Genomic DNA, 23,883 nt, shown 5'->3' on the forward strand with positions numbered 1-23,883 from the left:
CTTTTCTGAGGTAAGCTTATGTTGAGGTTGTTAGAACATTAACCCGAGGCAATAAAATCACATTCTCAATGCACCTGTACACATAAGCTTTCCTGCTTCACTTAACTCAATTTGTCTTCTATTACACTTTTGGGGGCAAAGAAGCAATGTGGAGATAAAATCTTTTCCTTCTGCATTGTGGGTTGCGAGAGGGATACGGTCTAATGTCGAATCTGAAACCTTTTACTTCTTAGACAAGCAACTTGCAACATCCATGCTTAACATCAGATATCAGGAGTGTGCAAAGCACGTGACTATAGTACTACAGTCTGCTAACTGATAGTTAAGGCTAAATAACATTTCCTTTTTCCAGCTTGAATCTATTACGGATTTCTGTACGATTCACTCTCGCCCTCAGTCGTAAGGTCACTGACACAAACATGAAAGACGCTGTACTGAAGTGAAGCAAAATAATAAATTACAAATGTCACAACAATAGGGAAAATAGAACTAAAGGTTGTGATCATGTATTGATTGCTTCATTGTGGGCTCGGGTTCAGCGTCAAAGGGGGTTAGCATTACTCTAATATCTCGATGGCTCCAAAAAGGGTGAAAAAGGGGAAGAAAATGGAAATGTCTCAGACCCACCTTCTAGATGGTGAAAGAATGCACAGCATGTGATTCCAGTAGTTCAAGCCTGAAAACTATTTGTACTCATAAGCATCGTTTTAATTTCTTAATGTTACGGTGGGAAATGAAGGAAGTTGCTTCCCAGCAGGAGGTTTTAGGAAAAGTTGGTAAAGGAATTAATACTCAAAGACAAAGCCAGGCCTAGGCTGCCTCGATGTTGTTCCAGCACATGGAGAAACTGGAAGGCTGAATATGCACAATAGTCTTATACTGCTATGAGTATCCATGTTACGCAGTTTATATTTTTGGGGGAGGGGGTTGGTTTGAATGTAGTGAACTGTTGGGCTGAGCTTTGTATCTGCAACATAACTCATGTTCTCCTCTCTTATCCCTTCAGTTCCAGTCATTGTTCCAGAAGTAGTTGTATCTGTGAAAGTAAAAGAGCCAGGTAAGCCACTGTTGCATGGGTTTTTTGTATTTTGTTTTAGAGCTACTGTATTGGCTCTGCCCTTCTTTAATGTGGTTGTGATTTAATTACGCTGAAAAGTCTAATTTCCTCCTGTTGCCTATATTTTTCTTGGTAGAGCCACAGTTTTTCCGGTTCGAAGGTGTCTGGCTAACAGAGACTGGAATGTCTGCTCTGCGCAGCCTCACCTTGTCACCAGTACAGAAAAGGAAGCAGCGACGCTCTCGTCTCTCTACAAGTGGAGAAATGGGCATGGAGTCTGTTGACCTCACTGTCCAGGATGACAAGAAAGAGGAGGGCGAGATGGAAGTGGATGAAATGAAAGTGGAAGGTACATAGGCAAACCTGGGGATGTTTAGAGATCTTGTCTTCCTCTGGCATGTCCGAAGGTTGCTTTGATAAGTGGATGGTGCCTATGAAACGTTCTGCATTTGCAAGGGCAAGGATTGGCCCTCCACTAACACCGTATTCACATTACCAGTGATAAGTAGAGACTGGCTAATGTTTTTTTTTTTTTGTGTCTTGATAGCAATTGGTGAAGACCCAATGGACTGTGAGATTAAGCTGGAACCTCCTGGAACTCCTGAACAGGATGCAGGCAGTGGACTGGAACCTGGACAAGACTTCTGCAGTGAAATGGACCCTGCTCAGGAGGGAGTTGGAGAGATGGAACCTGGGCAGGAAGAAGGAGTGGACCTTGAATCTTCCCGGCAAGGAGACTGTGAGATGGAGCCAGATAAAGGCTTAGAGGAACTGGATGATAGCAAGAAGAAGAAGAGAAAGCCATATCGGCCTGGTGAGAAGTAATTGCTGGGTTATTTGGTGTGGAGCAGTCACCTATGGTACAGGAAGGATAGTTGGCAGAGAAGGCAGGGGATATGTACAGAGATTTGTGTACTTCACAGCCATTTTCTTACACTTTCTAATGTGGGAGCAATGTGTGTGAAATTCTGGGCTATTGGGTTGAAAACAGGAACGGAAAAATTACATGGTTTCAGAGAAAGCTTTGATTTATTTTAGATGGAGTGATGTTTTCCTCTGTGTACATGAATGGCTGGATCAGTATCTGCTTTTCATTGTCCTTTTTGTCTTCTCTTTTGAAAGGAATTGGTGGCTTCATGGTGCGGCAACGCAAATCTCACACGCGGACCAAGAAGGGGTTGGCAGCTCTGTTTGAGGCACAGAGGGAAGCAGAGTTGGAGGCCATGGCCCTGAATGCCGAGTTGCAGCAAAATGAAGGTACAGTGAAAATTTGGAGCAATAATGCATTCAAATAGGAGGCTGTAGTGGGAATTAGGGTTGGTGCTCCAGTTAACTTATGGTTCCAAAACCTTTCAACTTAAACATCAGTGTCTTTTGCTAATTTAATTAGCTATTGTGGTCTTAATTGGCAGAGAAAGTGTTGACTTTCCAGATCTGTAGATTTATGTTTTGTGTTTGTCTATTTCACATACCATGTTAGTACTTGTGTATTATGTTGGGTTGAGAGTTTCCATTATAAGGGTGTTTTTGTTTACTTAATTAGTGTGCACCCCCTTAGATAAAGCTGCTTAAAACTTTCCAATAAAAAAGTTCATCTACTTTGAACTTGTCATGGCAAGTTTCAAGCAGATCCGTCAATAAGGGTTCATATTAAAAATTAAAACGGGAGGAAGAAAAGTTCCTGAAACAGATTGTCTGGCTGCAATATTGAAATCTATGATGTGGCTGCCATTACAAAACGGTAAGGGCAGACTCATCTGTGTCACAACATTTTCACCGGCATCCAATGCCATCAGAAAAAGTGTACTGAAGCACTGGCCAGTCCTCAATGCGGGGCAATTAACACTAGACAAGCCCATGTTTGCCTTCAAGCGTGCAAAGAATATTAAAGATCACCTAGTTAGGGCAGCTCTCCCGCCACAAACACTGAAAACAACTATAAATGATGCTTGGGGTCTTCCACCACTCACAGGCCATACTAAATGTGGAGGTTGTATCTGTTGTGACACCACAATCGAAGGAAAAATGTTTGAATATGGTAACATCAAATTTGAACGGAAATATTTCTCTAATTGCAACTCTGCGAATCTAGTGTATGCCATTTTGTGTCCATGTATGCTCATCTATATAGGGCAAACCAGCCAAAAAATAAAACTCCGAATCGGCCAGCATCGGAGTAGGATCAGATGCAAAACATCGAATGCACCAATTGTGGAACATTTTTCTGCCAATGGACACAGTGAAAAAGATCTTCTCTGGACAGTGATCACAATTATCAAACCGCCCCCCAGGGGAGCAGACATGTCCCAATTGTTGAATAAAGAAGAACTACACTGGATCCTGCGAACCAACAGCATTCGGAATGGGTTAAATCGACTTGAGGACAGGACGTCCTTGCTGTAAATTTCTAGAAATTCCTTACATGTCATTGTTTTTCTGAATATGCAGATACTGTATTCCTTCTGTGCTCCTGAAATCTGCATGCTCACTGTATTATAAGTCACCACTTCAAAATGGCCGCCGCAAGCACTCCCTTTCACTATACTCACGCAACCCAGTCCTTTCACGCGGTTTACCTCCTTTGAGATATAACCCGGGAAACAAGGTTTACTAAGCACCGGATCGTCATACCCGCGGCAGCGCTGATGCACCTATCTAGTAAGTAAGCCCCTGATGCATTCTAAGACCGCAATTATGCCAGCGGGTTAGTTTATACTCATGTAACCCGGCAATCTTTCGCCCTGATCCAAGCAGCCATTGTGCTCCTCGCGGCTTATTCCACATGACCGAGTCGTGGTTATCCTCCCGGACATCCAGAAACCGGAGAACTTAAAGTCGAGGCTCATACCCGACTTACCAGGTAACATGCTACCCCAACTACCTGAGTAGATGCGCACGCCGCGCATCTTCAAGGCTCTAACCCCCTTTTTATTACTTAGCAGATAGCTTAACATAGCGGTCTCTACTACGTAGAACCTTCTACTGTTTGCCATACAGTTACCACGTACGTGCCATTCACAAACTCCTGTTTTTTCACCCCCATATGTAGTCATCACGCCAGCCGCCGTTATCGGTAACATGCACGCTCAACCTTCTCCGTGCACAATTCGACTAGACCGTGCACTCCGTGCACAATTTGACTAGACCCACTTCAGCCGTTGTAAATATCCTCATGCACACCCATGATCCTCTGAGCATGTTGTCATGCATGTAGCCGCCGTTCTGTATTCTCAGTCACTGCGCCGACATTGTTCTCTCCCGATGCCACAGACCGCCTTTCATCCAGATTCCTCACTCCACAATTGTTTTAAGTTTCACTCCTTTCACCTACCACGATTAAAAGACAGAATGCGTCACTGGAAATCACTCCATGCATAGCCACAAAGGATCTTTGTTATATGCCTGTTACTCGTGCTATATTTTCTATGTTTTTTTTCTCCCTTTTCTTCCCAATGTGTAAATATGTATGTAAAGTAAATGTAACGAAAAGGCTCAAAACTTATTACTCGTGTCCAAGACAACAATAATGTCATTTCTTGTCCTGATGATGATGCCTCTATTTTAAAACAGGCATCGAAACGTCGTTGACTTTTAACCCCATATGCAAAATATTTATGTAACATTTAAAAATGCAATGGTGTGGTTCTTTGAACATTTTAAGTCTGTTTTACTGAAGTACAAGTGCGCAGACAGATTTTTTGCCTTTTTCCTACTTTTCTCGTTGTTGTGTCTTGTATTTTGAGGGTCACGGCTGTGCCCGCTTGACATTTTCTAAGAAACACTTTAATTGTATTTAATGGAAAATAAAATTCCTGTCCGGACGGACAGAAGACATACCACTTATTAAGTGTATGATCATTGTTCTTTTGTATACTACTCACATATAGGGACCACTGTTTTTTGTAATATTACAAAACGGTAAGGCATGGTCCTCAAACCCTAGAGTAAAAATTTTAAAAAGGGACAGTAATGTTGGAGGCATGTGAGCTGTAGATCGCATGCTTTGCATAGCCCGCCATGTAGTGTTGGGTCTGGATGTTTCCACTTGTTTTTGTTCAAAGAAGTATTTTTCAGTCACGTGGTAGTTGACTCCTCCTTTCCGGGATAGTGCGCATGGACATCGACTCCATTATTAGATTGTTTTTTTCCGCCATTGGGTTTGGATGTGAATTGCTGCACTCTGGTTCGGCACAGTTTCTTGGGTTCCCTTCGCTCAATCCACTACCCTCAACGGTATTGTTTCTCGATCGTGTTTCCCATTCTACCTTATCGTTTCTACTAAAAGATCTTCGATCAGAAAACTCGTGGAGGGCCTTGGGTCTACCCGCGCCGGGCTTGCTAGCAGTCGATGGAACGAACTCCATTCAAGCTCTGTCCCAGGTGTTGCGCTAAGTGTCCGTGCACCAATCTGCACGAAGTGCGCAACCTCTGTTTGTCCCTGGAACACAACGAGAAAGACTGTGACACGTCCCGATAATTTCGATGGAAGAAACCGCTTCGTGACCGTCTGGCTTGACGTCACCAGATGCAACACCAAGGCAGCTCTGTACCGGACATCTTCGTCGAAGATTCTGACCGAGAAGAAGCGCAAGCTGAAGGAGCTGAGGAAGAACACCTCTTTGTGTCCGAGGCCGACTCTGACATGGAAGAAGAGGAGCAAGTTACACTGGGTCAGTGTACTCGGACAACAGAAATTCTCTTGCCCCAAAAACAAAAGACAAAAAAGGACCACGGTCCTTCCTCTGCCTGCGGGCCAAGGTCAGCACCGAGAAAAAGCTTTGAGCACCCCACCCGCGGGCTCGTCGCCGAAACACAGAAGCCTTCCGGCTTGGGATAGAGTTGGCCCCATGCCGGCGCCGAACCGAAATCCAAGCATGTCCTGGTCCACGTTCCATCTTTGTTGAAGACTAAATCTTTGGTACCGAAGAGTTCGGAGCCGAAACTTTTGACACTGAAAACGGCAAGTAAAGATAAAAAGACTCCACCAAAAGTGCCTCTGTCTGATATTCCACCTTCAGATCCAAAACAGAAAGAACTGGTATTAACCCAGATACTGGACATATTCATGCCAAACTTCCTGAAAAAAGGAAACTGAGCCAACCGGTTGAGCACCAAATGCTCCTGAAGAAAAGGATTTTGGGTACTAATCCTTCACCACCTTGTTTCACCTCCTTCACCTACTAATCCTCACTTATCCCACCCACTAATTCACCACTATCACCTGACCCACAGGATGAAGGGGATGGGGAAAGGCCAAATGATTTCGACCCATGGGAGGATATTGACGCTCACCCACACACTTGACCCTGACTTATACCCGTCCAGGCCATCACCACCTGACGACAATATAGTCTACATTAAGCTTCTCAACTGCGCTGCTCATTACCATAGGGTGGAACTACATGAGAAGGCTTTAGAGGAGGTCTTCTTGTTTGAGACCCTAAGTTACTCAAAAAAAGATACATACACTGCCAATGCTTAAGAGAATGCTTAAACATGCAGATGATGTTTTCAAAGATCCTGTAAGGGCAAGAATCATCACGCCCAGGGTTGAAAAGAAATATAAACCAGCACCTACTGACCCTGCTTACATCAAGGATCAGCTGCCCTTAGACTCTTGTGGTTTCTAATGCTTGCAAGAGAGCTAACTCACAGACAACAGATGAGGCCCAACCTCCTGATAAGTCCAAGTTAATTGATGCCTCTGGCAAAAGGGTAGCATCACAAGCAGCTAATCACTGGTGCATTGCCAATGCTCAGGCTTTGTTAGCCAGACATGATAGGGCTCATTACGATGAGTCAGAAAAATGTATGCAATTTCTGCCTGATGAGAATAAATCTAAGGCAAATGATCTCATCCAGGAGGGCAAACATATCACCAATACCTCCATCAAGTATGCCCTAGACAAGCAGGCACAGCAGCGTGCGCAGTAAACACAAGCGTACTGCTACTCAGACCTGCACAGTTGATATGTTATGTTATGTTATCCGCATTTGTATAGCGCTCAGCTGCCCCAGCAAAGGGGCGTCCCGGCGCTTTGGACAGATAAGACACAACACAGCAGACCTCAGAAAATCAAATGAACAAAGGCAAAAACCTAAGAAACAGAAGGAAAGAGATGGGTTTGTGAGAAAGTGGCTCTATATATACTGGACCAAAGTAAGGTACAGTGTGTATAGAGACCACAAACCCCAGAAGTCTAACAGAGGTTAAAGTCAGGGCTGACCTTACTCTCAAAAGTGGTAGCTTGGTCGAGCAGTAAGGAAGTACCAGAGGACAGTGTAACGCACTTGTTGGACACACTCAGCAAAAGGTTTCACACACTCAAGGACTGAACTCCAGGCCAATTGTTTTTATATCAAAAGATAAGTTTATTTTTAGAACCAACAGGTATCAAAATATACTTTTCTCAATTCTGAGTGATCTCAGGTAAGTACTTTGCAGAAGGGTAATAACTTTGTAAACACTATAGGTACAGGGGTTGCAGTAGGCAACACAATTCTAAACACAATCTAACATTGAGCTCAATGGGGTTTTCTATATAAATGAAGCTGATTACTTTATACATTACGTTTGTAATACCAGGACTGGATCCTAGATTCAGTCCTGGGGTCTAAGCTGAAAACAGTTTAGTAAAAACGTTTGTTATTGCAATGATTTTTAAAGAATATAAAGGTATTTCAAAAGTTCACACTTCCAAACTTTTCAGTGAAAATCTAGCAATGTTATCCAATGGAAGAAAATTCAGGTTACAGGTAAAGTACGTTCTTGTTACTTTTGTAATCTAGTACTGGGCTCCTAGGTCCAGCACTGGGATCTCTACTTAAAACAGGTAAGTAATTACGTTTCAGTAGTAGGTACGATTTTTAAGGAATACTTCAAGTTTTCAAAAGTAGACAAAAGAAATTTCATAGAAAAGCAGACAATGGATTCCTATGGAGAAAATTCAGGTTACTAGTAAACCCGGTTATGATTACTTTTGCGGTTCAGTACTTGGCTACAAGGAACAGTACTGGCTTCTCTCCTGATCACAGGTGAGTACTTCGGAATTCGGCTGATTTTATAGGAATATTTTAGAGTTTCAAAACTTCACACTTAAAAGATTTTTTGAGTCAAACCAGTCAATGTTATCCTATGGCAGGTAAGTGAGTTATCGGTTTCTAGGTGAGTACTCGACCAGTGAAGTTAAGGTTCTGAGCATAGACTCGGGGGTCCCCCAGGGTCAGGTAGGTACAGTTGGTACACCCCCAGTGGCACAGGTGCGGCCGGGTGCAGAGGTAGTTAGGCCCAATGTTGTCCAATGAGAGGTAGGGGGCCTTCGGTTGGTGGTTGCTGGCTAGCAGGCCATGCAGCTGTGGGAAGCTGGGCTCCTGGTCATTTGCTCAGGGCAAATGGGGAAGTAGGTTAGGACACAGGGTGCACAGCCAGGGGCACTCTGGTGGCTGGGTGCATGGTGCTTTTGAGGCGTTGGGCGCTCAGTGTTATTCAATGGGAAAGGTAAAAATGGAACAAAGGCTGTAGACTCTGGGACGGTGATTCTTCAGGTGCGACCACCACTTCGAGAGGTAAGTTGGGATCTTGGAGAAGAGGTAGGTACCCCGAAGGAAGGCACAGGGGGCTCTTGCCTGGCACCAGGGGTATGGTTGTTAAAGCAGAGCCTCTGTTTATGGGAGTCCCAGTCTTCAAGAGGGTCAAGGCAGGCAGGTCCTCCGGGGTCCCAAGGTTGCTGTCCGCAGGAGTAGCCGGGATTAAGCAGGAGCAGGTTCCAGGATCGACAGGCCGGTAGGGCTGGGGCAAAGTCAGTGGATGTCCTCCTGTTAGCAGCTGCACAACGGGTCTTCTTCTTGATCTCTAAGATGCCCTTTGTCGTGCATTTTACATCAAATCCCACTCTGGCATCAGTGTGGGTTTAATGTGCTGAGAAGTTTGTTACCAAACTTCTCAGTCTTCAGTGAAGCCATCATGGTGCTGTGGAGTTCGTGATGACGACTTCCCAGCACCATATACTCTTAATGGCAGCACTGCACTTACAGTGCCCAGGAATGGACCTGGATACTGTAGAGGTACAGGGCTCATGCACCTGTACCCACACCACTGGCATAGGGCACCAAGCTAGAGGGGTGACTAAGGTATGCCAGGGCAGTGGGTTTGTGGGCCACGTCAACTGTCTTGTTCTGCACCAGGACACGCAGCCTGCAAAGGCATTGTGTCTGTGTCAAGGCACAGGGCCTCTAAGGGTGGCACAATAAGTGCTGCAGCCCTTAAAGGGCCTTCTCTGGTGACAGTGCCCTGGGTCCCTAGGGTACCATTTACCAGGGCTGACGGTTGTTTGGAGATCCCAATTGGGTTTAGGCTTCAATGCAGTTTTAGGGAAGGATTGGCAGGAGCCCAGGGCACACTCAGTCAAAGCACATCAGCAAATAGTGGGGGCATACTATGCAAGAAAGAGGGCACTTTCTCACAGGCTGTCTGTTGGAAACATCTACATTTCAAGGAACACAGCCAAGGACCTTTGGTGGTGGCAAGTGAAACTAGCTTATGTGGCAGGCCCATCCAGAGATCACATTAGGGTCAAATGTATAATCCTTTAGATTGGGATGTTCACCTGGGAGAAGTTTAAATGAGGGGTCTGCGTTACATAGTAGAACCAAAGGCTCTATATCAACCTCCTGGAGCTTTGTGCCATCTGTTTGATTCTGAAAAGCCGTTCTCCCATTCATCAAGGGAAGATTTATGCAAGGCTTGAGGGACAAAAAAAAACTGCTGTGTTATTGGATCCAGCAGGGCAGAGTGGGATCATGTGACAGGAGGCACTGCCCCTTTTGGAGGTGGCTGGAACATCAGATATTCCTGGTGGCCAATCATTTGGTGGGGTCACTGAATGGCAGGAAATATGTGGTTAGCACAGATCGGCTGGCAGACCACAATTTGCATATTCATCCTGATGTAGCTCAGGACATCTTTGCCCATTGAGATGTGCCCTGGCTGGATTTTTTTGCCAATGCCGAGATCTGGCGGTGTTGAGATTGTGTGCGGAGTTCCCACTAAGAGGATCACTAGAGGACATATCCACCTACAGTGGAGCACAGAACTTAACTGAAAAACAGTTATAGAATCTTTACCATCGAATTACCCCCAGGTGTCAGACTGGATCCGGAAAGTTTTTCGTCGGCAGTACCCCTGCTTGTCGAAAGGTGACGTCGGTCGAATCCATGTCTGCTGTTGGCATTGTGGACACCGGATGATGTTGCAGAAGCTACATTAGCGCCGGCCCTGCGCGCTGACGTTCGTTCTTTCTTTTTCCGCACCAGCAAGCGCAGATCCGGAGAGAGCCGTACACCCAGTCACTTTTTGACTGATTTTTTTGCAACTTTTGTCAACTCTGTTTTCAAGTCTAACATCGACTCCTGGTGCATGAGGGATGCCTGGTTTCAAGGCCTGCGGTTCCTGTACCCGACTGATGTCAGTGACCCATCCACACTGCGTGTGTCTCTACTGCCTGTAGCGCGACCATGACCCCAAGTCGGGCTCCGACTGCTGAACCATGGCCCCGAAGTCTATGCGCGAGAGGTCCCGAAAGCTACTCGAGGCCCGGCAGTCGGCTCTGCGTCGTTCGAGGTCCTGGTACTTGGGAGGTCGAGGGACTAATCGCTGAGCCAATACCACTCCTCGTCTAAGTCTTCACACTCGTGGTCAGGTAAGTTGAAGCACGAGAAGTCAAAGGAGCATCATCGCTCTTCGACTTCTCCATATCCGTCGGCCGACGCGACTAAGGGTGCGGGTGGTGCCCCTCCTGCGGCTACGCGTGCGGAGTCTTCAGGGTCGCCTCCGCCCTTCCCTTCCCAGGAGTGGAAGCGACCCCATCCCAGCTAATTTAGTTCTAAAAAGCGATGCATGCCTTCTTTGGGCATCCCCACTCCGCTGGTGCACCTTTGTGTCCCGCAGACTCGGCTGGGGGACCTAGGCCTTTGACACCGGATACTCCGGCCTTGGCACAGCAGGCCTGGATCGGCGCCGGTTGACCTTATTACACCTCCACCAGCTCCGATTCTACTGGCACCACGCCCGCAGCTGACATTGGCTGGACCTCTAGCCGGCGTTGACCCGGACTTCTACCCCGATGTGGATACGGAGCCGGACCAGCGTCGACAGACGCTGGATCTGGCACTGATGGGGCCTTTGGGCCTGTATTCCACCCTACCCATTTTCAGCCAGTTTGGCAGCCTGAGGATGGGCGAGGAAGAATGGGAGGGGTCTGGTGATCCTTTAGCTGACCAGTTGCAGTACGACCAGAACTGGAGAGAGGAACTGGGTGATGCCGGTGGTCTGGACAACTCACCAGACCGTGGCATGTTGTCTCCTCCTTCCTTGGCTACGGAGAAAGGAGCGTCTTACGCAGTGGTGTTGCGTAGGGCGGCAGAGGCCCTAAACTTTGAGCTACCTGGCAGTGCGGACTAGCAGAGGTGCTTCAGCTGGCAGCGAGCTCTTAGGAGCCCCTGCTGGCATTTAATGAAGCCCTGAAGGACATCCTTTTGTGTACCTGGTCCAGGACCAACATAGAGGGTCCTGTGGATAGGGTGGTTGCCTGATGCCACCGCCTGGCTCTGGGCAACCCCACTTTCCTCCCTCAACACCCCTCCCCCGAGAGCTTGGTGGTTCAAGCTTCAACATACCAAAGCTGATTCCCTAACTCACCGCCGGATTGGGAATCCAAGAAGCTGGATCAGCTTGGGAAGAAGTTGTTCTCTTCCTCCAACTTAGGGCTGTGGTCTGTGAATACCACATGCCTGTTGTGCCGTTATTCCAACTCTGTGTGGAATACCGTGGTGCAAGTGCTGCCTCCGTGTCAGTAGGAGGCCAGGTCCGTACTCTCCCGTGCTGTGGCCGAGGGAACGACGCAGCAAAGTTCGCCATCCGCTGTGGACTGGACACTGCTGACTCACTGGTTAGGACCATTTTAACGTTTGTGGCGCTCTGCTGTCATGCCTGGTTGAGAGCGACTGGCTTTTCTGAGGATGTCCAGGATACCTTGATGGACATGCACTTTGATGGCCGTCGCCTGTTCGGTGACAAGGCAGACAGTGCGCTAGAGCGCTTCAAGGACTCTCGGGCTACGGCCAAGTACTTGGGCCTCTCCACCACGCACCCTGCACAGTCTGCTTTTCGCGGCCACGGAAGGGTTGCCCCAACACGTTCCTTTCAGAGACAGTGGCCAGCGCAAGGTGTTCAACCTCAGTGCGGCCGGGGACGTGGGAACCACCGACATGGTTCTGGGGGCCAGCGGGCGGGCCAGTCCACCACCGCCCCCTCTGCAGCAGCCTCCAAATCCTCCCAGTCCGACCTTTCAGCCCCATCAAACGCCAGTGGGCGGCAAGATCCGCCATCTGCTCCTCCACTGCGGTACAAAAGGGGGTGGTAATGGACGGAGCATCTGAACCAATCAAACACTCACACCCAGTCAAAAGATCTGGGTTTAATCCATCACCGTTCTTTAGCCCACTCTGCCACCCCAGTTCAGACATGGCTATATGCAAATCAGTCTCACCCTGTGCCTCATGGGAGCAGTCCAGCCCGAACTGCCAGGCCATGTCTTCCCTGGACCGGAAACAAGCTTCCGAGGACCGGTTTTTGGCATTCCAGCCGCCTTCAGCCCGGCTTGCTTGAATCCAGTGGCAAAGTGAGCAAGGGACTCACGTCTGAGCATACCCTGCCACACTTATGGCGGCCAAAAGCTAACTGGGGTGGCAGAGTGGGCTAAAGAACGGTGATGGATTAATCCCAGATCTTTTGACTGGGTGTGAGTGTTTGATTGATTCAGATGCTCCATCCATCACCACCCCCTTTTGTAGCTTTTGGCCGCCATAAGTGTGGCAGGGTATGCTCAGACGTGAGTCCCTTTCTCACTTTGCCACTGGATTCAAGCAAGCCGGGCTGAAGACGGCTGGAATGCCAGAAACCGGTCCTCGGAAGCTTGTTTCCGGTCCAGGGAAGACATGGCTTGGCAGTTCAGGCTGGAATGTTCCCATGAGGCACAGGGTCAGACTGATTTGCATATAGCCATGTCTGAACTGGGGAGGCAGAGTGGGCTAAAGAACGGTGATGGATTAAACCCAGATCTTTTGACTGGGTGTGAGTGTTTGATTCAGATGCTCCGTCCATCACCACTCCCTTTTGTACCATCTCCTCCTCCACTGGCGCACCATCACATTGGATAGGTGAGTTTCGCAGATAGTCAGAAGGGGCTTCTCCCTCCCCTTCAAGACTATCCCTCCAGCCATGCCACACCAGTACTATCGCATGTTGGGGTATCACCTGGCCCTTCTCCACCAGGAAGTTATGGCCCTTTGCCATGGGAGCCATCAAGAACGTTCCTGCCCAAGAAGTAGGTCGTGGTTGCTATTCCAACTACTTTCTGGTGCCCAAGAAGGAAAAGGGCCTGCGTCCTATCTTGGATCTCAGGAACGTTAACCGCTTCCTCCGGAAGGAGAAATTTAGAATGTTGACCCTGGCTCAGGTTTTGTCGGCCCTCGACCCTGGAGACTGGATGGTAGCGTTGGACTTGCAGGATTCCTATTTTCACATCCCCATCTACCGGCCCAGCGGCGTTACCTGCAGTTCACAGTAGGCCACAAGCACTTTGTTTACTCTGCTACCCTTTGGCCTTACCAGTGCCCCTCGGGTGTTCCCAAATGTGATGGCAGTGGTTGCAGCTCATCTGCGTAGATCAGGGGCTCCAGTCTTCCCCTATCTCTACAACTGGTTGTTGAAGGCGGGCTCGCCCCATGCAGTTTTCTTCCACCTCCCAGATTACGGCCGACCTGCATTTGCTCCATCAATGTGCCGAAGTCACACCTGGCACCCTCTCAGTAAATCCTCTTCATTGTGCGGTTTGGGACACAACACATTTTTGAGTTTATCCTCCCGAACAGCGAGTCCGGGATATTCGGGCTATAATTCTGATCTTTCAGCTTCTATCCCGGGTTTCAGTCAGGATGACCCTGAGGCTGCTGGGCCTCATGGCCTCCCGCATCCTGCTGGTCGCTCATGCCAGGTGGCATATGTCGGATCTGCAATGGGACCTGAAGTTCCAGTGGGTGCAGCATCAGGGGAATCTGTCCAATTGCATCCAGATCTTGGAGGCCACTGCCCGACACTTGCAATGGTGGCTCACGAACAAGGATTGTCAACGGCAGATCCCTCTCCCTTCCCCAACCAGAACACACAGTGGCGGCCACTTGGGAGAGGCTGAGATCAAAGGCCTCTGGTCACCGGCGAAGTCAGAGCTCCACATCAACCTTTTGATCTTCGGGCGATCCATCTTGCACTAAAAGCATTCCTTCCCTCTGTCCGGGGAAGAGTAGTGCAGGTGTTCCTGGACAACACCACCGCCATGTGCAACAAACAAGGCAGGATGGGGTCGTGGACCCTATGTCAAGAGGCCCTCTGTCTCTGGATATGGCTGGAACATCAGGGCATATCCCTGGTGGTTCAACACCTGGCAGGTTCACTGAACGCCAGGACGAACGATCTCAGCTGCAGGTGCATGATGGATCACGATTGTTGTCTTCACTCGAAGTGGTACATGGTCTATTTCAACAGTGGGGAGAGCCTTGGTTAGATCTATTCGCCACCAAAAAGACCGCGCAATGTCCGCAATTCTGCACGTTCGAATTTCCAATGCAGCACTTGCTAGGTGACCATTTTCCGCCTATACCACTTCTGCCCAGAGTGCTGAAGAAGATCAAGCGGGACCGGGCCCAAGTCATTCTTGTGGCTCTGGATTGGGCACGAACAGTCTTGTATCCCGAGCTGCTCAACATGGCCATCAATTCCCCGATCCCACTGCCTTCGGGAAGATCTTCTGTCGCAGCAGCAGGGGACGGTCCTCCATCCGAACCTGTCCAGCCTCCACTATCTTGCGTGGAGATTGAGCGGCGGCAGTTGACATCATTTGACTTGCCTCCTGAAGTCTGTCATGTATTCTTGGCAGCCAGGCGTCCCTCCACTAAGACGGCGTACGCCTGCAGATGGAATACATTTGTGGCATGGTGCACAGCAAAGGCTGTGGATTCCCATTCTGCCCCTCTTTCTGAGGTTCTCTTGTTTCTCCTGTCTTTGGCCCAGCAAGGCTCTGCTCTGAGCAGTCTTAAGGGCTACCTCTTGGCCATTTCAGCCTTCCTCAGGCTTCCTGATCAGCCTTCAAGTCCCCTGTTGTAACTAGATTCCTCAAAGACATTACTCCTCTTTTTCCTCCTATTCCCTTCTTAATGCCTCAGTGGGACTTGAACTTGGTTCTTACTTATCTTATGTGCGCTCCGTTTGAGCCGCTACACAACTGTCCTCTCTGACTTCTCACTCTGAAAACTGCTTTTCTGGTGGTCATCACCTCTGCGGGCAGGGTGAGTGAGCTACAATCTCTGTCTTCCAAGCCTCCTTTTCTGGCTGTTCATCCGGACAAGGTCATCCTCAGAACCTGACCTTCCTTTCTTCCAAAGGTGGTTACTTCTTTTCATATTGGCCAAACCATCACTTTGCCCACTTTCTTCCGCCTTCGCATCCTTCAAAAGAGGAAGAGAGGCTCCACCGTCTGGATCCAAAACTTGCGCGCCTTTTTTTTTTTTGGATCGCACCAAACCATTCCGGGTGGACGACCACCTCTTTGTTTTACGCGGGCGCTAAAAAAGTTCGGGCGGTGCACAAACAGGCCATCTTCAAGTGGGTCGTTCTGTGCTTCAAGGCCTGCTATTCTTTGGCAAAGAAGGAGCCTCCAGTGGAGCTGTGTGCCCATTCCACCAGGACGACTGCAGATACTACTGCTTTGGGATGGGGAGTCCCCCTAAATGACATCTGTCAGGCAGCTGCGTGGGCATCACTGCCCACGTTCACCAAGCACTACTGCCTGAACAGCCAAGTCTGGAGAGACGTCTTCTTTGGTCTTTCTGTTTTCCAGGATTTTTTGGTGTGAACTTAGTTCGCAGACCCACCTACGGGTTTGGTATTTCTTGGGTATATATTCTACGGTGAGGAATCTATAACTAACTGTATTTTTCAGATGAACAAGTTACTTATCTTCGGTAACGATATATCTGTAAGAAAAATAGATTAGTTATAGATTCCTTACCACCCTACCCATCCTCCCCGTTCTGCAAACTGACTTCCAGGGTGAAGGATTTTCTTTCAGGGCCCTAATTTTGTGCACCAGTGGTTAGTGTCTTGCATGGCTCTGCGCTTCTAGTATGGAAAGTCGTGTACAGAACTGACCTCAGCGCGCGAAGGCGGCATATATGTAGCTTCTGCTATGTAATCCCAGCAACCATGACGGATGCAGAGTCGACTGATCCCACCTTCCGACGCACAGGGGTACTGCTGATGAAAAACATTCATGACCTCTGTGCCCCTACAGTGCCCAGGGCCATTCCTGGGCACTGTAAGTGCAGTGATGCCATTAGGAGTATATGGTGCTGGGAGGTTGTCATTACGAACTCCACAGCACCATAATGGCTACACTGAAGGCTGACAAGTTTGATATCAAACTTCTCAGCACATTAAACCCGCACTGATGCAGGTGTGGGATTTAATGTAAAATGCACCGCAGAGGGCATCTTAGAGATGCCACCTGAACCCTAACCAACTCCCAGTGTCCTGACAGTGTGGCTACCGAGGCTGCTACCACTAGACATGTTTCTGGACCCCTGGGTCGAGAGCCTGCCCCTCTCTGGGGCCTGAAACAATGCACATCCTGGGACAAGGTGCCAAGACTCCTCCCCCCGGATGGGCAGGGTAAGCTTCAAAGGTCACTTGCTGTACTCCGCAACTGGCTCACACAGGTTCTGACCCCCACTCTGGCGGGAAGAACGGTGGGAAACCCTAAGTGAGGAAAGGGGTTGTGCCAGCCTATGCCAACGCCACCCCTCAGGTGGGAGAGGCGAGGTGAAGCACGACTCCGGATCCGGCCATCTTGAAGATGGGGAGCCCCGTCGAATCACAGCTAGGCTCCTGCCCGCCTCCCACAGGAGAGGAGCAGGCTTGGGGGTGTACCCACCCCAGGATAGGGGCCCATTTTATACCTGCCCTAGCCTGAGTGTGCTTGAGTCTGGCTTTAAGATAGGCCAGCCCCAGACCTCGCAATGCTCTGTATGCCAGTGCCCAGGATTTAAACCGAATGCAACTAGTCACGGGCAACCAGTGTAATTTCTTTAGGTGCAGTGAAATTGAGTGGCGATGTCGGATGTTACAGATCAGTCTTTCCTCTGCATTCTGCACTATCTGTAACTGTTTAATCTGATAGGCTGGGGCGCCGGCATAGAGGCTATTTGCGTAATCCAGATGAGAAGTAATGAGTGTATGGATTATGGTACGCCGGGCATCCACGGGAAGAAATGTAAGAATTTTCCAGATCATACGGAGTTTACCAAAACAGGCCGAAGTTACCTTATTTATTTGAGCCTTACAGGATAGCTCATTGTCAAATACGAATCCCAGATTCCTGGCCGAAGTCACCAGAACAGGAGGGGGATTCAGTACAGGGGGCCACCAAAGTAGGGAAGGGGGAGGGAGGATTTTTTGGTTAAAAAACACCTCAGTTTTATCAGAGTCAAGCCTGAGGGTTACGTGACATCCAAGCAGCGATGTCACCGAGACAGCGGCTGAAGTTCAGAAAACTGGTGTCCGAGTGATCTTGAAATGAAAACACAAGTTGTGTGTCATCAGCATAGATCACTCTGACCCCACAAGATTCCGCACTGTCGCCAAAGGTAATACATAGACATTAAAAAACAACAGGCTCAGGGCAGAGCCCTGAGGTACCCCACAACTGAGTGGTTTCCTCTCCAAGATAAAAGGTTGGAGGAAAACCTGTTGGGTGCGCTCACTTAAGAAAGATCTGATTCAGGCCAGAGCGGTGCCCAAAATTCCAATATCATCCCTATCCTCCCCGTTCTGCGAACTGATTTCTATGGTTAATGTCATCCCTTTCTGGGCCCTAGTTTCAATGCACCAGTGGTCAGTATCTTGCATGGCTCTGCGTTCCTGGCGCGGAAAGTCGTGTACAGAACTGACATCTGCGCACGTCTAAGTAGCTCCTGCAATGCCATCTCGGCGACTACGACACCAGCGACATACGCGGAGCCGTACAACATCTACCGACGCGCAGGGTCTGACGAAAAAACGTCCTGGATACATTCTGACACCTGGTGATATTCTAAGGTAATGAATATATCACTAACTAATGTCTCTTACAGATATATTGTTACACAAGTAACTTGTGCGTTTACCCAGCCTTCATCTCCTGAACCACAGAATTAAAAACATAATTGAAATGAAGACACAACTCTACCTACAAGAATGCACAGATCTAGAAGACATACAGCAGGATACAGAGGGATACTGTGTAAAGAGTCCTAGCAAACCCCAGAGGAATTGCAGAGGCACAAATGACACCCCAAATGCTCTTTTGTCGTATTGTGAGCGAGCATACCAGTGTAGTGCTAAGCATTTATTCCACACAAAGGCAGTAAGTGAGACCACACTTAATAAAGAAATCCGACACCAATTCATAAAATAAACACTTTTCTATAAATTTAGATACCAAGATCTGAATTGGATAAGTACATTTAGACTAGAGTTATACATTTTTTAGGTTTTCAAAAACGGACACAGTGCATTTTCTGGATTGGTAATGTAATCCTATTGAGAAAAAACATGTATAGCATTCAGGCACTTGTCAGATACTTGCTGGACTGTTCTACTAGACTTTAGGTGAGTATGCGACAAGGTCCAAGGCCACACCAACAGGTCACCTTTTGAAGCGCTCTGTCGTCCAGTTGCAGAGGTGTCACAGCGTCGGATGTCCCACTTCAATGGGAGAATGGTTTGTTTACAAAGCATGGTCTGGGGAACCAGTCTGGGGGGACCGACAGGGGGCCTCGACCCTTGAGATCCTTGCGCACACAGGGACACCCTTGGTCCACTTCCCCTTGGGCAGTGTTGCTCGGTGCAGTTGTGTTCTTGGACGGATTCCGGTGCAGGAGTGTCTCGCGGTTGGAAGGATCCTGCCGAAATATGCTGCAGCAGTGACAGGAAGTTGAGGCAGTCTCTTCCCACCCGCATAAAATACCATCAAGGTGGCCTCAACCTGTGTGAGGGAGTTGAAGATAAATGGCACTGAATGAATAAGGAATCGAGAATACTGTTAGTGTTTCTTTCTTTCCTTATCCTTCTTTAATTTTGGATACACAGGCAGGATTAAAATTTAAAACAAGATAAAAAAATAAGATTGCCTCATTCGTCCTATTGGGTGGCAACATGTTCCAGCTCATTTGAGGGCTCCTTAAGTGTCTGATGCTTTCATCAGGGTAAACAGGATCTCAAAGTATAACACTACTGGTGTGTGAAAATAAGTCTTACCTTGCAAATCAAGAATTTTTGTCTTGTCACCCTATCTACGTGTTCATATAACCACCTGGCCTCTCCAGGTGGTGGGCGAGGGTGGAGGGAGGTGGAATCACAAATGTGTGACTAATGGTTTTCCAACCCATGCCCCAGAGGCCACATCAACCTGCAGATAAGTGATAAGGCAAAAATAATTGATAAGTGAAGACTTAACTGAATCTTATTTATTCTGTAACATTAATCTTGAACTCCCTTATACTGAGGTTGAGGCCACCCTTAGAGTATCTATCTTATCAGAGTGGAACGAGATCACCTATGATGAACCATGCCACAAAAGAGTGGGTGAGACTTTCTTGTCCAATAAATATAATATTTGTATTTGGCCCCTACTGTTTCCAACTATAGATAGTTTATCTAACACATGATTGTGTTTACCTCTGCTGTGTATCTTTTTTAAACAGGTTTTTCTTGCAGCCCATATTGTCTTGTGTTTGTGTTTATCTCTGCTGTGTATCTTTTTTAAACAGGTTTTTCTTGCAGCCCATATTGTCTTGTGTTTTAATTGAAAAAAAGATCTTTTGCATTGATATGACGTAACCCAGTGTATAGTTTAGTCTATTGTAGGAAAATGTCCTCTCTTTTAATCGTTGGGATCATAGTATAAAACTGTACCTATATCCTTACTTTGCATTTCTGTATGTAATGACTGATGTTTTATTTATGTACTTTATGTGGAATTCTTTGGAATTCTAAATCATAATAAATATTAATTGTTGTAATACATTATCGCATTCTTAGAGCAGGTAATGGTCTGGGAAAAATCGCAGGCAGTGCCATTACCACAACATCATTACCATAGGCAACAGACTTTATTTGGATCGAATTCAGATGCTGTTCAGGGCATTCATAACATAGTTCATTATGACAAAAAAGTAGGGTTGCAACATTTCCAGTTTACCATCCTGTCCTTTGTCCTCACCATGGGTCCCAGGTTTTTATGAAGGTGGTGGTTTCGACCCATTTTCACAGGTCTTGGGTATGTTTAGTCCTATATGCCGATGACTGACTGTTGAAAGCGAGTTTGTTTCAATCAGTTGCAGACCAGCGCCAGACAGCTCTCCGTGCTTTCCTTCATGGGGTTCACCTTCAACTCGCAGAATCCCATCTAAAACAAAGGCCTTCATGAGACCCATCGTTTACAATGTAGCTTGAGAGTCCGGGGCTTTCAGGTCATGATTTCGATGTTTTAGCCTCACTCCTGTGGTCAGGCATGGACTTTTCTGAGGCTTCTTATTCTCCTGACCTTGTGCATATTACTGGTTCTGTCTGCTCATTGGCATTAGCGGGCTCTGCAGAGGAACCACCCCCTTCCAGGTACTCCGTAACATCTGCATATTGGACAAGTGTGGCGACTTCTGTGGTAGCTGACTAAGGTCAAGCCAATCTGTGGCATGCCTTTCTCTATACTTCAGAGCTCACAGGAGTGACGCATGCATCATCTCTGGGGTTAGGTGGGCTACTGTATTCCCTTGTACGTGGTGGAAATCACTCACTTTTACACTCTGTTGGAGCAGACACAATAGCAATCTTTTAGATCTCCATGCGGTTTGGTTGGCTATGAAGGCCTTTCTCCCAGTCCAATGGGGGAAAGATGGTCCAGGTCCCGATAGCCAATGCAACTGCATCTGATACTGCAGCAAGAAGAGACTTGTGGAGCATTGGGCTCTGTGCCAGGATGCGCGGAGACTGGTGGAGAATTGGTCTCAGATGGATCTCTGGCCAGTAATTTATTGAGCTCTCTAAAAGCAAAAGCGGACTAGCTCAGCAGATGCCATCTTGCCTCCCACAAATGGAATCTGCACTTATAGGTGGTTCAAGGCATCTTCTCCTAGTATACAGTTTCTTAGTTGCATCTTTTTGCCACTGCTGGGAACATGCAGTATTGCTACTAGTGCACCCTGGAGTTTCTGCCTCAAGACTTCTTGGGAAATACATTTCGCCTAGTGTGGCTTCCATTGATCTCCTGTATGCTTTTCCACCACTGCCACTACTGCCTTGAGCTCTGACAAAGGCGAGGAGAAGCAAAGCTCAACTCATCCTTCTAGCCCCGGATTGGGTCAGGAGAGTATGGTACTTACACCACCTGTGCATTTACCCTCCTTTCTGTATACCTCTAATGGAGCGGGACCTCCTGTCTCAGCAACAATGCAGAGTTCTGCACCTGAAACACCACAATCTACACCTCTGTGCGTAGAGATTGAACGGAAACTGCTGAACAGGTTTGACCTGCCCGTAGATGTGGCGGCTTGGCACAAGTCAACCATATTGATTTTTGTGGTCGGCCAGTGAGCTTTGTGGACTTGTGTGATAGCTTGACCTGTAGATAATCAGCCTGGCAGTTATTTAATGTTCTGTATTGCCACTGCCTAGCAAGGTTTTGCTGTGGATGCCATAAAAGCTTTTTTTTTTTTGGCATCTTCAACCTTGATAAGTTTGCCTGACCAAACCTCATTTGTCACCAGTGTGATGGATTTTGAAAGGGCCCACGTTTCCTTCTGCGCCCTTTTTCATGGCACTATGGTACCTAAACTTGGCCTTTGTGTTATTGTTGTGTATACAGCTGTTTCTGAGGTTGCACACCATTGACACGTTTTGCTCATCATGATTACTTCTGTGCAATGTGTCATTGAGCTGCAGGTACTGCCAGTAGAGCTACCATGTACCATGGTGTTCCCTTGCAAATTGGTGCTTTGGATTCTGGCATCTTTTCTATTGTAAATGATATTGCTCTCCTACATGGGCAGTGCCACACATCCTACTTTTTATCTCTCCAGCACATCCCTGACTCCATTGGGTGGTTCCAAAGAGGGCCATTAATATTTAGAGTGAATTTCAGGTTGATCATCTTGTGCATACAAATTTTCTATACTCTGGCAAAGTAGGAGCCTCTCGAGGGCTTTGAGTTAATTCCATCAGAGCGAAGGCCTCCACTACAATGTTTCCAAGGGGTGTTCCGGTTCTTGACATCGGTCAGGCTGCTGTATGGAATCCATTCAAAAGGTTAGCAATCTAAAGTAAAAAGTATCCATCTGAAGAATAGGTTACGTGCATTTGGTAATGTTCTTTTTGGCTGATCCTTTAACCGTGGATGCCTCGCTACCCTCCTTAATCCTTGATCTATGAAGTGGACTTCTTTGGGTTAGACAACCCCAGATTAGGTTTTCACACTGCACTGATTAGTCTGTCTGATTTAATCTACATCTTGGGTTGTGTAAAAGGTTTGGAAGAAAACTAATGTTTTGCAGCTTGAATCTTTTCTGGATTCACATGCTGTGCATTATTCGGCTAGTTCAGTCCGAAATTGTATTTGTCCTTGTTTTTTTTTGTGTTGGTGGGTGTCGACATACCGCTATTTGGTGACCTCCTGTGACGTCGACGTGCTTTGGTCACCATCTTTAGATTAATTTTTCCACCTTTGGGTCTGGATTGATACGGAAGTAGCAGCTGATATTTGGAGAGAAGAATAGACAAAAAGAAGGAAAAACTTCAAATACAGCGGTACGAGGATTCGTTGTACCGGACTTCGAATCAAGGTGCCGGATGGCACCGAGAGGTGAAAAAAACCTCAGCGGACAGACAATGCGCAGACAGGGGGCTCCCTGTGCACGGTAATGGACAAGACACAGTTCAAGTTTTGCCAAAATTGTCACCACAAGAACTCCCAGAAGGACCAACATCCTGTCTTCACCCTTTACTTACCTACCACTGGATCACCGAAGTGAAGGTTGCAACGCGTGTTCGGCTTTCACCCATAAAACTTTGAGGGTAAGAGAAAGACAGAGAAGACCAACTACAACATACAGGGGCAGGGCACAGCACCATTTCTATAAGACATGGGCCTCTCCAGCGAAGAAGAGGACAATGTTGTCGAAGGTCCAGAAGTCTATCCGGACATACACACCCAAGTCGTAGATGTCGAAAAGAAAACTTTGAAAGAGCCGTCGACCTCAAAGAATAGACGAGTCCTGAAAAACAGACCCCAGGGCCTCGAAGGGATCCTTGGCGTCGAAGCACACAACGTCCGCAGTGGCGCCAGAGAGAAACACTGTTGGATCCTTGGACAAGGACTCCGTAACAGCAAAGACCCTGGAAAAATCAAACTTCGAAAGACGGTCAAGGAGAGTACTCTTCAATGTCAAAACAAGAGCGGACAAAACAGCATTCAACTGCCATGAAGTGCCTTCGACCGCAAAGAGAAAGGCAGAAAGTGTTGACGCCGAAACTCAGGCATCCGAGATCGAGAAAAAGAGGAGGCTATAAGCTGAAATGGCGAGTGTTTTGCAAAGGAAGAAAGAGTTTGACGAAAGCTTAAAGCAATTCAAGAATGCGCCGAAAAAAGAGCGTTGACGAGTTAGACTCCCAACAACTCCCGAAC

General features: G+C 47.5%; 1 protein-coding gene across 4 annotated transcripts in view; it reads left to right on the forward strand.

The window, feature by feature from the left end:
- The window catches only part of KMT2D (lysine methyltransferase 2D), a 1,692,256-nt gene that overhangs the window by 729,212 nt on the left and 939,161 nt on the right, over window positions 1–23,883 (forward strand). For all 4 annotated transcript variants that reach the window (XM_086963706.1, XM_086963708.1, XM_086963710.1 and 1 more), the window contains 4 exons: window positions 1,007–1,057; window positions 1,194–1,406; window positions 1,605–1,871; window positions 2,180–2,314. In XM_086963706.1, the coding sequence (XP_086819832.1) occupies window positions 1,007–1,057; window positions 1,194–1,406; window positions 1,605–1,871; window positions 2,180–2,314 (666 nt within the window). The remainder of the gene's footprint in view (window positions 1–1,006; window positions 1,058–1,193; window positions 1,407–1,604; window positions 1,872–2,179; window positions 2,315–23,883) is intronic.

Source organism: Lissotriton vulgaris, chromosome 1_1 (assembly GCF_964263255.1).
Source record: "Lissotriton vulgaris chromosome 1_1, aLisVul1.2, whole genome shotgun sequence".
Lineage (NCBI taxonomy): Eukaryota > Metazoa > Chordata > Amphibia > Caudata > Salamandridae > Lissotriton > Lissotriton vulgaris.